The following is a 14708-nucleotide window of genomic DNA, read 5'->3' as shown; positions in this document are numbered from 1 at the left end:
TGGCTCACAACTGTCATCCTAGCACTTTAGGAGGCCGAGGCCGGTGGATTGCCTGAGCTCAGGAGTTTGAGACCAGCCTGGGCAACACAGTGAAACCCTGTTTCTACTAAAATACAAAAAATTAGCTGGGCGTGGCAGCGTGTGTCTGTAATCCCAGCTACTTGGGAGGCTGAGACAGGGGAATCATTTGAACCTGGGAGGCAGGGGTTGCAGTGAGCTGAGATTGTGCCATTGCACTCCAGCCTGGGTGACAGAGCAACATTCTGTCTCAAAAAAAAAACTGCGTAGTACATAATAGATGTAGATGCTCAATAAATATTAGTCATTACTATCAGTAGCAGTAGTAAGAGTTATAGTAACAATAATTGTCATTTCTCTTGGAGTTAAGTTATTCATCTATCCCTACTACTTTCCCATACTCCCCAGACATAGGCACGCTGTTGACAAAGTTAAAACCTTCTTCTAAAACAGCGCTGTTCGATAGAACTTTCTGCAATGATAGAAATGTCCTACATCTGTGCTCTTCAGTTTGATAACCATGGGCAATATGTGGCCAATGGTGACTTTGTTGGGCAGTACAGATCTAAAGTGTAGTCTTTCCTCTAGTTTCATTATATATGCTATGTTTTATGAATACTTTTTAAAATTCTATGAATATGTCTCCCTTTAAAATATATATATATATATATATATATTTTGAGACAGAGTCTTGCTCTTTCACCCAGGCTGGAGTGCAGTGGTGCAATCTCAGCTCACTGCAACCTCCACCTCCTAGTTTCAAGCAATTCTCGTGCCTCAGCCTCTTGAGTAGCTGGAATTACAAGCGTGGGCTACCACGCCTGGCTAACTTTTTGTATTTTTAGTAGAGACAGGATCTCACCACGTTGACTGGGCTGGTCTCAAACTTCTGACCTTAAGAGATCTGCCTGCCTTGCCCTCCCCAAGTGCTGGGATTACAGGTGTGACCCACTGTGCCTGGCAAGAGGTATATATTCTTATACTGCATTTAAAATTTCTTTAAGCTCAGTATCTCAAATCCAAATCCACATTCTAGCCTAGAAAGTTTACATTACTACTTTGCCGAAGCCTGTGATGTGTTTATTTGTTTATTCTTTTTTTCTGTTTCATAATACTGATGATTTCCAAGTTAGAGGCAAGAACTTAGAAACTTTGTCTGGTATTTCACAAATTAATTTATTTTAGAGCAACAGTTGTGTTTTAACTAGACTATTATATTACTTAGGCTTTCTAATTGGACTAGGAGATAGATCCCCTTGGGGAGGTAAACATTTTTGACCAGGAACAATAAGGCTATGTGAAGGACAACAGCCTCCTTAGTCACTATTCTTGTGGGATTTGGGGGTAGAGAATACCTCAGCACTTCAGATTGATGTGATAACTCTTCCTAGAGAAGTTTTCTGGCTGGGTGAGGTGGGTAATGCCTATAGTCCCAGCACTTTGGGAGGCTGAGGCGGGAGGATCGCTTGAGGCCAGGAGTTTGAGGCCAGCCTGAGCAACATAGCAAGACCTGATCACTACAAAAATTTTTTTTTTTTTTTTTTTTTTTTTTTTGAGACGGAGTCTCACTGTGTCTCCCAGGCTGGAGTGCAGTGGCGCGATCTCGGCTCACTGCAAGCTCCGCCCCCCGGGTTCACGCCATTCTCCCGCCTCAGCCTCCCAAGTAGCTGGGACTACAGGCGCCCGCTACCGCGCCCGGCTAGTTTTTTGTATTTTTAGTAGAGACGGGGTTTCACCATGTTAGCCAGGATAGCACTACAAAAAATTTTAAAAATTAACTGGATATGATATTACGTGCCTATAGTCTCACCTACTCAAAAGGCTGAGGCGAGAGGATTGCTTCAGCCTAGGGAAGTCGAGGCTGCAGTGAGCCATGATCGTGTTACTGCACTCTAGCCTGGGTGACAAAGCTAGACCCTGTCTCGAAATAAATAATAAATAGTTAAAGACTCATTTCTACAGTCAGATCCTGTGGTCTGGATTAGTGTCGGTTTTATTTAGGAAAGTATTCAAAATAGCTGACATGGACAGGCACAGTGGCTCACACCTGTATTCCTAACACTTTGAAAGGCCAAGGCAGCAGGATTGCTTGAACCCAGGAGTTCGAGACCAGCCTGGGCAACATAGGGAAGCCTCGTCACTACAAAAAAAAATCAGTCCGGCATGGTGGTGCTTGTCTGTATTCTGAGCTATTTGGGAGGTTAAAGTGGGAGGATCCCTTGAGCCCAGGAGGTCGAGGCTGCAGTGAACCATAATTGTGCCACTGCCTCCAGCCTGGGCAACAGCAAGACCCTGTCTCAAAGAAAAGGAAAAAGAAACTAAAAATAGCTGATGCCAAATGGTGTTCTTAGATGCTCACCCCGTACTCTTGAGGACTGGTGCCTTCTCAGTAAATCGTATTGTTCCCCTAAGTGAGATCACAAGAAAGACAGTCCTCTGCTCTGCCTTCTGAACCTTGAGACTTTGTAAGTGACACCATTAAAGCAACCTGAGCAGGGCTTTTCAGTGTTCCCATAACGTGCTACTGAAAGAGGAAGCAAAGCTCTCCACCTAGATTGGAGCATCTCCACTGCTGTCAGGTCAATGTAGTGTTGGGATTCCTTCTGCTTAAGATCTCCGTGAAAAATGAATCCTGTGGTTTTAACCAAAAAGAAAAAAAAAAGATTTTTTTAAAAAAAGCATTCTCGGCCAGGTGTGGTGGCTCACGCCTCTAATCCCAGCACTTTGGGAGGCCAAGGTGGGTGGATCACCTGAGGTCAGGAGTTTGAGACCAGCCTAGCCAACATGGTGAAACCCTGGTCTCAACTAAAAATGCAAAAATTAACTGGGCATGATGGCAGATGCCTGTAATCCCAGCTACTCGGGAGGCTGAGGCAGGAAAATCACTTGAATCCAGGAGGTGGAGGTTGCAGTGAGCCAAGATCGCATCATTGCACTCCAGCCTGGGCGACAAAGTGAGACTCTGTTTCCAAAGAGAAAAAAAAAAAGTATTCTGGTATTTACTGACACCTGGATACTGGGACAAGTTACTTTGGTCTTGAGCAAACTAAAGGTGATATGTAGAGTGAGGGATGGGGAGAAATAGCAATTGTTATTTCAAAGACAATAGATTTTGAAAAATTATGCTCCTGGAAGACATTTGTTATCTCTCAAGTTTTCCAGCATAAACCAAACTTTGTTTTTTTCAGAATTTGGTCAGTGTATCCCAGAGGTCCAGCCTAGATGGTGTTTGGTGTAAGACTCATGGTTTCATTGGAATTCCTTCACACCAAGCCTTGAAAGTTTGCCCCATTTGTGCTAGGCTGAGGCTGTCTGGTTATGTGAAGCCCATAGCTAGGGGCCTAGAGGTCCCTATGTTAACATTTGACTCACAGGACAAATAAGAACTGTGTTCTGCCTCCTTTTTTTTTTGAGACGGAGTCTCGCTCTGTCGCCCAGGCTGGAGTGCAGTGGCGCGATCTCGGCTCACTGCAAGCTCCACCTCCCGGGTTCACGCCATTCTCCCGCCTCAGCCTCCGAGTAGCTGGGACTACAGGCGCCTGCCACCACGCCCGGCTAGTTTTTTGTATTTTTAGTAGAGACGGGGTTTCACCATGTTAGCCAGGATGGTCTCGATCTCCTGACCTCGTGATCCTTTTTAACCTGTGTTTTGTAACAAGTTATTTTTAAGTTGCATCCAGGCATCCAGCCTCTATATATACTTCTCCCTGATCTTCTACCTTCTTTCTTTTCTTTGTGACCTCTGTTAAGGGGATGGGAAGGGGTGCTCATTTGTTGAGCACTTTCTATGTGCCAGGCATTATGTTAGGTGCTTTGAATATACTATTTAATACTCAAAACAGCCTTATGAGATAGGTACTGTCATCCCTAATTTTAGGTGAGCAAATTATAAACATAAGAGAGGCTAAGTAACTTTCCTCTAATTCAGATTTCTCTGTGTTAATAATAAAAGATATGTGAATTAGTGATGATTTTCTCTCAGACTCTCAAATCCAGTTTTCTTTCCACCTTTCCTCTGCGCTTTGTAGTATTAGTTCCCCTTTTGTTACTCTTCCAGGGAAAGGTGATCTAACTACAGATTTTTGTGAGATCCTGAATGCTAACCATGGTGTTACTGACTTTCCCTAGGGTCCTATCCTTCCCCCAAAGCTGGAGCAACTCTGGTCGTGTATAAGGACTTGCTAGTGCTGTTTGGTGGCTGGACGCGGCCAAGCCCTTATCCCCTACACCAGCCAGAGAGATTCTTTGATGAAATACACACTTACTCACCCTCTAAAAATTGGTAAGTCACAAAGATAAACTCTTTAAATCTGGAAAAAGAGACCTTAAATCAGTGGATTCTTTGTTTTTTTGAGTCAAGAGTCCCTTTGAGAATTAGATGGAAAGCTGTGGACTCTTTTCCCAGGAAGGGGAAAAATGTACATATACACAGATTTTACCAACAGTTTCAGAGAGTTTACAGGACTCCCTTAGAACTCTGCATTTAGAACCCTTATTCTAAAGAGAAAAAAATAGAAGAGATTTATTCCTCTTTCAAGAAAAATGAATGAGCCAGTTGAAGAACAGTGAGCTCTTCAGCTTTGACTGCTAACACTCCAGGAGTGTTGTAGATCCAGATGATTCTTTACTCCTAACTGTGTCTCCAAGACTTACTCTGAATTGTTTATCAAACATATATTCTTAATGACAGCAACTGCTGTTTCTTGTAATGGAATACTTAGTACATGGCGCTTGTTAGCTGTTACTGATCAGGACCATAGGGAGAGGTAGCAGGTGGCAGGTGGTGCTCTGTCAGCAAACCATGATCTTGTCTTGTCATCGTTTTCTCATCTCTCTCCCTCCAGACTATTTACATTCAGAACTTGAAAGTGAAGATAACTTTAAGCAAACTTACAGGAAAGGCATAAATACCTTATGCCATCCTCTACTTATTATCCCAACAAATCTCTGCTGAAGGTGATAGGATTATCATTTTAAATGGAGGCCTACTTTCTATTTTTAAATAAAGCGTGTGGTGCTGACTTCTTGGCTTCCTTCTGTCTTTTTACATTAGGTGGAACTGCATTGTGACAACCCATGGGCCACCTCCCATGGCTGGCCACTCCTCCTGTGTAATAGATGATAAAATGATTGTCTTTGGTGGCTCTTTAGGATCCCGGCAAATGTAAGTACATTTGGTTTGCTCCATATGAGCCTGAAGGTAAATACTCCTGGGAATAACAGGCTTAAAAAGTGAATTAGGGACCAGGTGCCTAATTCACACCTGTAATCCCAGCATTTGGGGAGGCCAAGGTGGGTGGATCACCTGAGGTCAGGAGTTCGTGACCAGCATGGCAAACATGGTGAAGCCCCATCTCTACTAAAAATAGAAAAATTAGCCGGGCGTGGTGGCACACACCTGTAGTCCCAGTTACTCGGAGGCTATGGCAGGAGAATCGCTTGAACCTGGGAAGTGGCGGTTACAGTGAGCCAGGATCGTGCCATTGCCTGAGCAACAGATCGAGACTTTCAAGGAAAAAAAAAAAAAAAAGTGAATTAGGGTCAGTATTCCTGAGCATGGCTCTAATTAATTGAATTAGTTATCTCATCCTAGCATTCTGTTTTCTGATCCCTTAATCACAGACCAATAAGTTAAAAAATTTGCTTTGTAAAATCATAGTTACATAGAATCTCATTGACACGTGGTTCTGTTCAGTAGGATCAAATTCATGGAACCTCCACCTTGCCTGCTGTACTGTGCCTACAGAAGTCCAACTTCTGAGAAACAGATTGCTTTACTTATTCTACTTTATTACTCAGCTCTTTCACTTTTGGGCTTTAGAGGAGGAGAGGGGGAGATTGACAGGACAAGTGGAAATGGCAGGCCCTCCAAATGTGATAGGTTGGTTGAGCCACATGTAAAGGGCATGAAAAGAAAGAAAGAAGGAAAGAAAACAAAGAAAAACAAATGGGATGGGTTGTGGATTGGGTAGGAGCAGGAAACCTGTGTCAGGCGTGACACTTCTGTGATGTCATTCTCCCTACCTCCTGTCCTCTCCACTTCTGGCCATACTGGACAGCTCAAGCCATAGTCAGGAGCCAGAACATTCTATCTGTATCACTGTCTGATTCAGCGGTAGCAGCAGTCGTGGTCATTTCCCCCGTGCTCTGAAGTAGAAGTTGATGAGCTGTCAGCAGCAAGAGCATCCCACCCCTGTCCTCCCTTAGGGCATTTCCATCTTCATATTTTAAAACAATTATGGAGAGAGATGATAGGGGCTACTCTCCCAGTGAGAGAGTTTAGGATTTCAGATGTTGGAACTATTATTCCTGTATTTTTGTGGGTGAATCCATGACCTTAAGTGACCATAAAAGAGAGACTGCCATCCAGGAGTCTATCCTCATCATGTTGGTCCCTTGAGGGTTAGAGATGCCAGTTTGTCCTTGATAAAACTGCAGCTTTCATTAGTCATTGTGAAATTACTTTTTGTAGCCAGAATCGATAAAGCTTTTAACTCCTGGACCATGATGAAGCTGCCTTTTGAATCATTTTTTCTCTTCTTTGTGGTTTTTGCTTTTGAAAACTGTACCTTGACCGGTATCTATTTCCTGCTGCACCAATTAACTATTTTTTTAATCATCTGCTTTTACTTCAGTTAATAGATGGTTTAAAAAATCATCTCGTCAGGTACTAGTGTCTGGCCGCAGACATAGCTCAGATGAGGCCTTGTGGAAGGAGCAGAGGGAAGGTCTCAGGATGACTGCTACGGAAAGTAGGGGAAGAAAGATACAGTGTAAGAGCTAAGTAGGAGCATAACACTTTGCTGCGCATCTTTATAAAGGTCCCTTCATTTATATCAGCTCCTCAGAGAGTAGTAACAGTTTTTTCATTTTATAGATAAAGCCAGAGTTAGAGAAAATTAAGTGACTTGTTCAGGCTACAGAGCTGGGATTCAGCAACATGGTCTTTCTGGTTCAGAAGCCCCTGAACTCTGAATAGGCCATCTCTAAAACCTGCTCCAGCCCACACAGTCTGTGAAAGTGAAAATGGTATAAGTTTGCCAGATGGGCACAGGCATGTGGAACTCCCCAGCCACCATTATGGTCCGTGGGAGCTCCTAACTCCCTTTATCCTTCTGTCCTTAATTCACAGGAGCAATGATGTCTGGGTCCTTGACCTCGAGCAGTGGGCGTGGTCCAAGCCGAACATCTCCGGCCCCAGTCCTCATCCTCGAGGTGGCCAATCTCAGGTGCTCAGGAATTAAAATAACTATTCAGCAAACACTGTAGCATCTTTCAGTTAGGACGGGAGAGGGAGGAGGGAGTCAGGTAAGATGCCAATATGCACTAAGCCAAAGCAAATGTATCATTCTTTTTTACTGGTATTTATTTTTCAACTTCTAATTGGTCATATTATTTATAGTGGTTTTATATTACGCTCCTCCCTAAAGCATTTACTTTGCTGTGTCATTTCTCAAGAGAATCTTGCATTTTATGTGGTTGACATTCATGTTAATATTTGATCAACAAAGAATGTATCCTTTCAGGTGAATTATCAGTAATTTGTTCACAGGGATCAGAATTGACATGTTTTTAGGAGAATGGAGCGGTTATGGTAACTAGAACATTCCCATTTGGGAGCTAGGTAGGCTATTTTCATATACCAGTGAAGCATAGAAAGTCAGAAACCTGTGTCTTTGTAGGTTTATTTTCAATGTCTTCCCCTCCCCAGATTATCATAGATGATGCAACTATCTTAATCCTCGGAGGGTGTGGCGGTCCCAATGCTGTGAGTATTGCTTCTGTGGCATTCCCATGTGCATGCTGCTAAGTGTTCAAAACCTGTTTCCCCTGTCTTCTTCTCTAGGAGTATACAAGACTATTTCCATGGCATTTTAATTTAAGGAATGCTTTTTGGGTTTAGCCTTTGTATTTTCTGGTCTTTGTTTCTGCTCTTTTTTAGGGTTGAGGGGATCCTTTTAATCATAGATATTTGTCTCTTGAATATTCATATCTATATTCTTCCTATTCCTATTTCCTTTTTAGGCGATAAAGTTTACTGCTATCATTTTTTCAAAGGGGAGAGGGCAGTGGAACAAAAAAGCAGGTTGATAACTGTCAGAGTTCACACAGAATTTAAGAATGCACATTCAGGGCCGGGCGCGGTGGCTCATGCCTGTAATCCCAGCACTTTGGGAGGCCAAGGCGGGCAGATCACGAGGTCAGTAGATTGAGACCATCCTGGCTAACATGGTGAAACCCTGTCTCTACTAAAAATTAAAAAAAATCTGCTGGGTGTGGTGGCACGCGCCTGTAGTCCCAGCTACTCAGGAGGGTGAGACAGGAGAATCACTTGAACCCGGGAGGCGGAGGTTGCAGTGAGCTGAGATCACACCACTGCACTCCAGCTTGGGCGAGAGAGCGAGACTCAGTCTCAAAAAAAAAGCAGATTCAGAAAGTTGTGGATATGTATTATTTATCCTCTCCTTCAATCCCCAATACATACACATAAAATTATGGGCAAGTGTCAAAACCACTTACAGTTGATTCATGGGTCACAAGCACAATTCCATATGCTAAGCCAGTGGTAATATATGAATGAATGAAAGCATAAGTGGATGCATGCACAAGTGAATTATTAACTGAGGATTTTGCTATTCCTTCTGAAGAGCCCACATCCTTTCAAGACCAGACAGGACAGCTTTGAGACTACAACTCTGTGTGTGTGTGTGTTTTGGAACACATATCACACCTGAGTCTTGTCATTGGTTTTTTCTCTTACAGCTGTTCAAGGATGCTTGGTTGTTGCACATGCATTCTGGTCCTTGGGCCTGGCAGCCACTCAAGGTAGAAAATGAAGAGCATGGGGCCCCAGAACTGTGGTGTCATCCAGCATGCCGGGTAAGCAGGCAGCTGACAGGCCAGCAGCAGGATAGGTCCTAAATTGGAAAACCACATTACTTTGTAAGGTTTCAAAGAAGTTTGTACAAAAATAGAAAACACCTTGGTGTCACAAAAGAAGTGAACATTAGCCATAGCTCCTTTGGCATTTCTCACTAAATGGGAAAACTTATGGGGGCCCCACTCATTCGGTAAGTCCCAACTTTAAGCATCTGTTTGTCTCTGAAACTTTCCCTGGAGTCCTTCTCCTACTAACAAAAACTAATTGTTCCCTTCTCCCCATTCTCCCCACCCCTTCTGTACACATATCTCTAATGATAGCATATGTCACACAAAGCAACAGTGGTTGCCATGTCTGACTTCTAGCCTAGAGGGCAGACTACATCATTTTCATCTTCATATCTGAGGTACCTACAAAATGTGTGGCACATTACAGTTGCTTATGATAAAATGTTTGACAGCTGAATGAACAATCAGAATCATAGAAGAGTCTGTGAGCACTGGTCCTTTGTCTTCCAGGTGGGACAGTGTGTGGTGGTCTTCAGCCAGGCTCCTAGTGGGAGAGCCCCACTCAGCCCCAGTTTGAACTCTCGCCCATCACCTATCAGTGCCACTCCTCCAGCTCTCGTTCCTGAAACCCGAGAGTACCGCTCTCAGTCTCCAGTAAGAAGCATGGATGAAGCTCCTTGTGTTAACGGCCGCTGGGGAACACTGAGACCCAGGGCTCAAAGGCAGACTCCTTCGGGTTCCCGGGAAGGGAGCCTTTCCCCAGCCAGAGGAGACGGCTCTCCTATCCTCAATGGTGGGAGTTTGTCTCCAGGAACGGCAGCTGTGGGTGGCTCTTCTTTGGACAGTCCTGTACAGGCCATATCTCCAAGTACTCCATCTGCTGCTGAAGGATATGACCTAAAAATGGGACTTTCTTTGGCCCCCCGACGAGGATCACTACCAGATCAGAAAGATCTGAGATTAGGATCCATAGATCTGAATTGGGATCTGAAATCCGCTTCCAGTAGCAATCCCATGGATGGCACGGACAATAGGACAGTTGGAAGTATGAGACACCCTCCTGAACAGACAAATGGTGTGCATACCCCACCTCACGTGGCCAGTGCCCTTGCAGGGGCTGTCTCCCCAGGTGCCCTGCGTCGGAGTCTGGAAGCCATCAAAGCGATGTCCTCCAAAGGCCCCTCGGCCTCTGCAGCACTAAGTCCTCCTCTTGGGTCTTCTCCAGGCTCTCCTGGGAGCCAGAGTTTGAGCAGTGGAGAAACAGTGCCCATCCCTCGCCCAGGGCCTGCCCAAGGAGATGGACATTCCTTACCTCCCATTGCCCGCCGCCTGGGCCACCACCCTCCACAGTCCCTAAATGTTGGCAAACCCCTATACCAGAGTATGAACTGCAAGCCCATGCAGATGTACGTGCTAGACATTAAAGACACCAAGGAGAAGGGGCGGGTCAAATGGAAAGTATTTAATAGCAGTTCTGTGGTCGGACCTCCTGAAACCAGCCTGCATACCGTGGTACAAGGCAGGGGTGAACTCATCATATTTGGAGGACTCATGGACAAGAAACAGAATGTGAAGTACTATCCAAAAACAAACGCCTTGTACTTTGTACGAGCAAAGAGATAATGTGTTCTAAACCCCTTTCCTTTTCTGTGGCTTTTAATTTGGAATTTTCCAGTGTGTAAGCATTTGGACTGAGAATTGGGAAAACAAAATTACTCCCAGAAGCCAAAACTCTTTAATTCCCAACCGAAGTCACTCCAGGCTGGGATCAAATCTCCATTAAGAAAAAAATTATATATAAGTATATATATATATATATATTATATAGCCAACTCTGTTTACAAAAAAAAGGGAGAGATCTCCATCCTGGTTCAGATAAAATTGTTGCTGTGTTTTAACAGGGGCTGGGTTGCCTTTTTCTACCTTGCTGGTAACTAGACCAAGAAGTTAGAACAGACTTACATCAGTAACTTTCCAAAAGAAACTGAAGAGCCCCCTGTAAATCTTTATGTGGCCTTCTTGGAGTTAAAAAATAAAAGGGCATATATAAGTTGCAAAGGTGTAGGTTTTTAGACTCTCATGCTTCAGGTGCTGTCAGGGTAAAAGTAACTGTTCTTCCCCTTCTCCTCTTAAAACCACAGAGGACCTGTGACAGCTCTGCAGAAATGCCAGTGCCTGGCCCCCTCCTGCCCTTTATGGCTGAGGAAAGTTACCCAACAAAGGATTTTATTCCACATCTGTGTGCCGGGTCATCGTGAAATAATGTTTATGCAGCCGACATCTGTCTGCCTAGTAGTGTCCATTGGTCTTTGGAGTGCTTCTTATGTGTCTCAGAAAATATTTTGTGTCTGATTGTGGAAATTTCTGACAATCAATCATACTTGGTTGCAAGTTGCCAAAAAACATATTTATTCTCCTCTTTCTTCCCTTAGAACATGGTACTTGGAAACTGCCTTTTCCATTCACTTACAGGCTGCTTTTTTCTTCTGCTTATTATTATTTTTTTTTCATATGTGGATTTTTTTTTAAAGTCCTAAAACGTGTCTAACTTTCTGTTTCTTTTACAAAGCTCAGGTGCCTACAGAAATCAGAAGCTGCTTAGAAATATTTGTGGAACTCTTTCCCTGGTGTCACTAGGGGGCCAGGAGGGAATTCTAAGATGTCAATATTGTGAGAAATCTTTGAAGCATCAGAAGATACTGTTTTTTCCCTATAGGCTTCTTTTTACTTCCAGAGCACATTGAGCATGCTCATCCCATATTTTGTAGGATGTGGAAATTGATTCTGGAAGGGAATTCCTATAACAGTTCTTTTTAGAAATGTTTTTTTCCTTGTTGTGACATATATTCCTCTTCCTGGCTATTGGCAGGTGATGGAGTTGAGAATCATGTACTGGACTTCTTGACGCATGGCTGACCTCAGGAACAGCTCCATCCTTTGCACTTGTCTTGTTCATGTGTCACCCAAATAGGGCTTGAGTTTTTACTTTCACTTCATTTCTGAGATTAAGGTGTAACCAAGTAGAGCATTTCTTTGCTTGATACAGAAAGTTACTAGTCTCAACCATGGCCTGGCCATAGGAGATGTCAAAATAAGTTTATTTCAAATAGCACCATTTAAGTAGGGATTTTTGGTGATTTCTCATCAGTGGAAAGAGGATTTTTGTTTTGCCCATAGTATTTAAATTTCAAAACATCACCTTTCCCACCCTGACACTCCCCTTTTTATTATTAGCATTTCTCAGGCACAAAGCCTGCTGCAACTGGCCCTGGGTCCTGGCTTTCAGCCAGCATCTAGCAGCCTAAGTGTACTGATAAGTGTGTTTTCTCCTGTTATATGCTGAATCCTTTCCCTTAGCCATTAGCTTTTACGATGTGGTCTTGGTAGGAAAGCCACCCTGGTGCCAAGCCTAGCTTGTAGGGGGAGGTATGTGTTCCAGCAACTACTCTCTCTCTTCCCTTCAATGAGGAAACATGTGTCTACTTAGGTGGCATCCAACTGCTCGGAGCTCCACACTTCCCTTTCCCGACTGGGGTTCTGGTGCTGTTGCCAATCCTTGCTTGGCAAAGACTGTTCGATCATGTGGGGTCCTTACTTACAAGGGAAAGCTGGGCCAGAAGGTTAGCAATTCAGGTGTTACCGCTATTGCTGTACCTTGTGTTAGGACATTGTGTTTGTGCATGGACTGTGCCTCCGAACTCAGTAGTTCCTATCTAAATATAAAGTATATTAGAAACCTGAAAGTACAGAATCTCAACCTTAATAGTCTTTCCCTTAGTCCTGTGGCCTTCCTAAGCCAGCTGTTAACGTATTGATTCCTTCCACTTCCCTCAAGCAGGCAGGCAACAGAGATGTTGATTGTCTTAGAAAGTAATCTGTTTCCTCTGAACTCCATTGAATTCCAGTTTGACCCACACTACCTGGAACCGGACTGTTTGCTTACAGCTTTTTAAGAAAAATCTGCCTTGTCTGCCCCCATTATTGTTGGTCTTGGTAGCTCCTGGGCACTGTGGGCATGTACCGTGGGAAAGTGACTCAGCACAGTGAAAGTGATTGTCTCCTCAGGCCTCCTGAAGCCACCTGTGCAGTGGGACTTCAGGTGTCTCGGCCAAGATGAGCATTTCCACAACGCCGTGGATGCTGCAGTCAGGCCAGATTGAACCATGACTCCGTTTTTCACATGATACCAATTTTGTCTTAAAATTCACTGAGAAAAATGAGACTAATTTTTTGTTAACCCTCAGGAGCACCTGAAGCAAATATTTATTGAAAATTCGTTTTGTTTCTACTTGAAGCTTTAACCCCTTCCATTCCTGCAAGTGTGCCTTTTGAGAGCTCCCATGGCCTAGTGACTTCACTGGTCACCTTGTCCATCTTATGTAAGAATTTTAGTCTCTCCCTACCCTTTTGGACAGAGCTTCCTGTCCTCTCATTTCACAGGTTATGCAACAGAGGGTTCTGTGTTTTCATTCGTATTTCCACCCTTCACTTGGTTGGTAGACTCCACAACCCCACCCTGCCCCACACTTTGGGAGCACAAATTTGGTGTTGAAACAAGCTTAAATTTCATTTTAAGGCAATACTGGGCTTACTCTCCTCCCAGCCGTCTGTGGATTGATTTGATTTTAATGTTCGAGTTTTATAGCAACAGCTGAAAACCATGAACTATTCTAGGAACTGTGTTGGAACTCTTTAAATTAAATAAAAGAGGAGGAGGAGGAAGAAAGAAAACCAGTTTAAGAAGCCTTGACTTTGGAGGACAGAAAGCCACCAGCCAATGGAGAACAAAGAGATGTTTCCCTTTCCTTTCTTTCACCTTGTCGTTCTGGGTTTCCTTCTGCTTCACTCTTTTCCTTCCCCCTTAAAAGTGGTATTCCTGGTTGGTCTGTCTGTCCTTGTGCTTGTGGTGATCCTGGCATGGTGATGTGCTCTGCTTTGCATTATCCGTGGTGTCTTACCAGCGCACAAGTCAGTGGGGAGGATCTAAACACGCCTGGGGGTGAGGAAACTGAACTTCCAGGCCTGCGTCCCATGTAGCCTCTCCATGAACTGCAGAAGGCATGTTCTGCATGGTTACCAGTAAGTGGCTCCCTCTCACCGTGTTCATTGTCAAATGGGAGCAAACTTTAGGTGTTGGCTCCATTGTACACTCTACTTGCTCTGCTCCCCTCCCTCCAACCAGGGTTCATGTCCGTGCACACCCATGTGCCCTGGCGAAGCTGGTGCTGTGAGTGATGTTTCCCATACAACTCAGGGATGCCAGGTGGCTTACCCTGAGATAGTCATTTTAGGCACATAACAGTGTAGGAACGAGAAATGGATTTCATTGATATTTAAATCTGTCAATTTCATTTTTTGTTAATGTTTTCCCCTGATGACTTTTTAGCAGTTTAACAAATAAAATTAAATGGACAATTGTCTTAACTGTTTTATTAGCAAAAAAAGAAAAAGAAAAGAGGTCTGGCCGGGCACAGTGGCTCACGCTTATAATCCCAGCACTTTGGGAGGCCAAGGCAGGCGGATCATGAGGTCAGGAGTTGGCCAGGAGACCAGCCTGGCCAACACAGTGAAACCCCATCTCTACTAAAAATACAAAAATTAGCCAGGCATGGTGGCAGGCACCTGTAATCCCAGCTACCTGGGAGGCTGAGGCAGGAGAATTGCTCAAACCCAGGAGGCAGAGGTTGCAGTGAGCCAAGTTTGCGCCACTGCACTCCAGCCTGGGCAACAGAGTTAGACTCTGTCTCAAAAAAAAAAAAAAAGAAAAAAACAGGTTGAGCACACTGGAAGAAAAATTGTCT

At 44.0% G+C, this 14708-nt stretch overlaps 1 protein-coding gene across 2 annotated transcripts in view; it reads left to right on the top strand.

The window, feature by feature from the left end:
- The window catches only part of FBXO42 (F-box protein 42), a 98151-nt gene extending 83826 nt beyond the window's left edge, over positions 1 to 14325 (top strand). Inside the window, exons 5-10 of one of the 2 annotated variants that reach the window (XM_003891189.4) lie at positions 4147 to 4300; positions 5072 to 5182; positions 7151 to 7247; positions 7730 to 7786; positions 8782 to 8898; positions 9418 to 14325. In XM_003891189.4, the coding sequence (XP_003891238.1) occupies positions 4147 to 4300; positions 5072 to 5182; positions 7151 to 7247; positions 7730 to 7786; positions 8782 to 8898; positions 9418 to 10530 (1649 nt within the window). In that variant the 3' untranslated portion in view covers positions 10531 to 14325. The remainder of the gene's footprint in view (positions 1 to 4146; positions 4301 to 5071; positions 5183 to 7150; positions 7248 to 7729; positions 7787 to 8781; positions 8899 to 9417) is intronic. The other variant, XM_021936465.2, reaches the window with a different exon arrangement.
- The last annotated feature ends 383 nt before the right edge of the window (positions 14326 to 14708 follow it).

This window comes from Papio anubis, chromosome 1 (genome assembly GCF_008728515.1).
Source record: "Papio anubis isolate 15944 chromosome 1, Panubis1.0, whole genome shotgun sequence".
Classification (NCBI taxonomy): Eukaryota; Metazoa; Chordata; class Mammalia; order Primates; family Cercopithecidae; genus Papio; species Papio anubis.
This window is presented reverse-complemented; position numbering and strand designations above follow the sequence as displayed.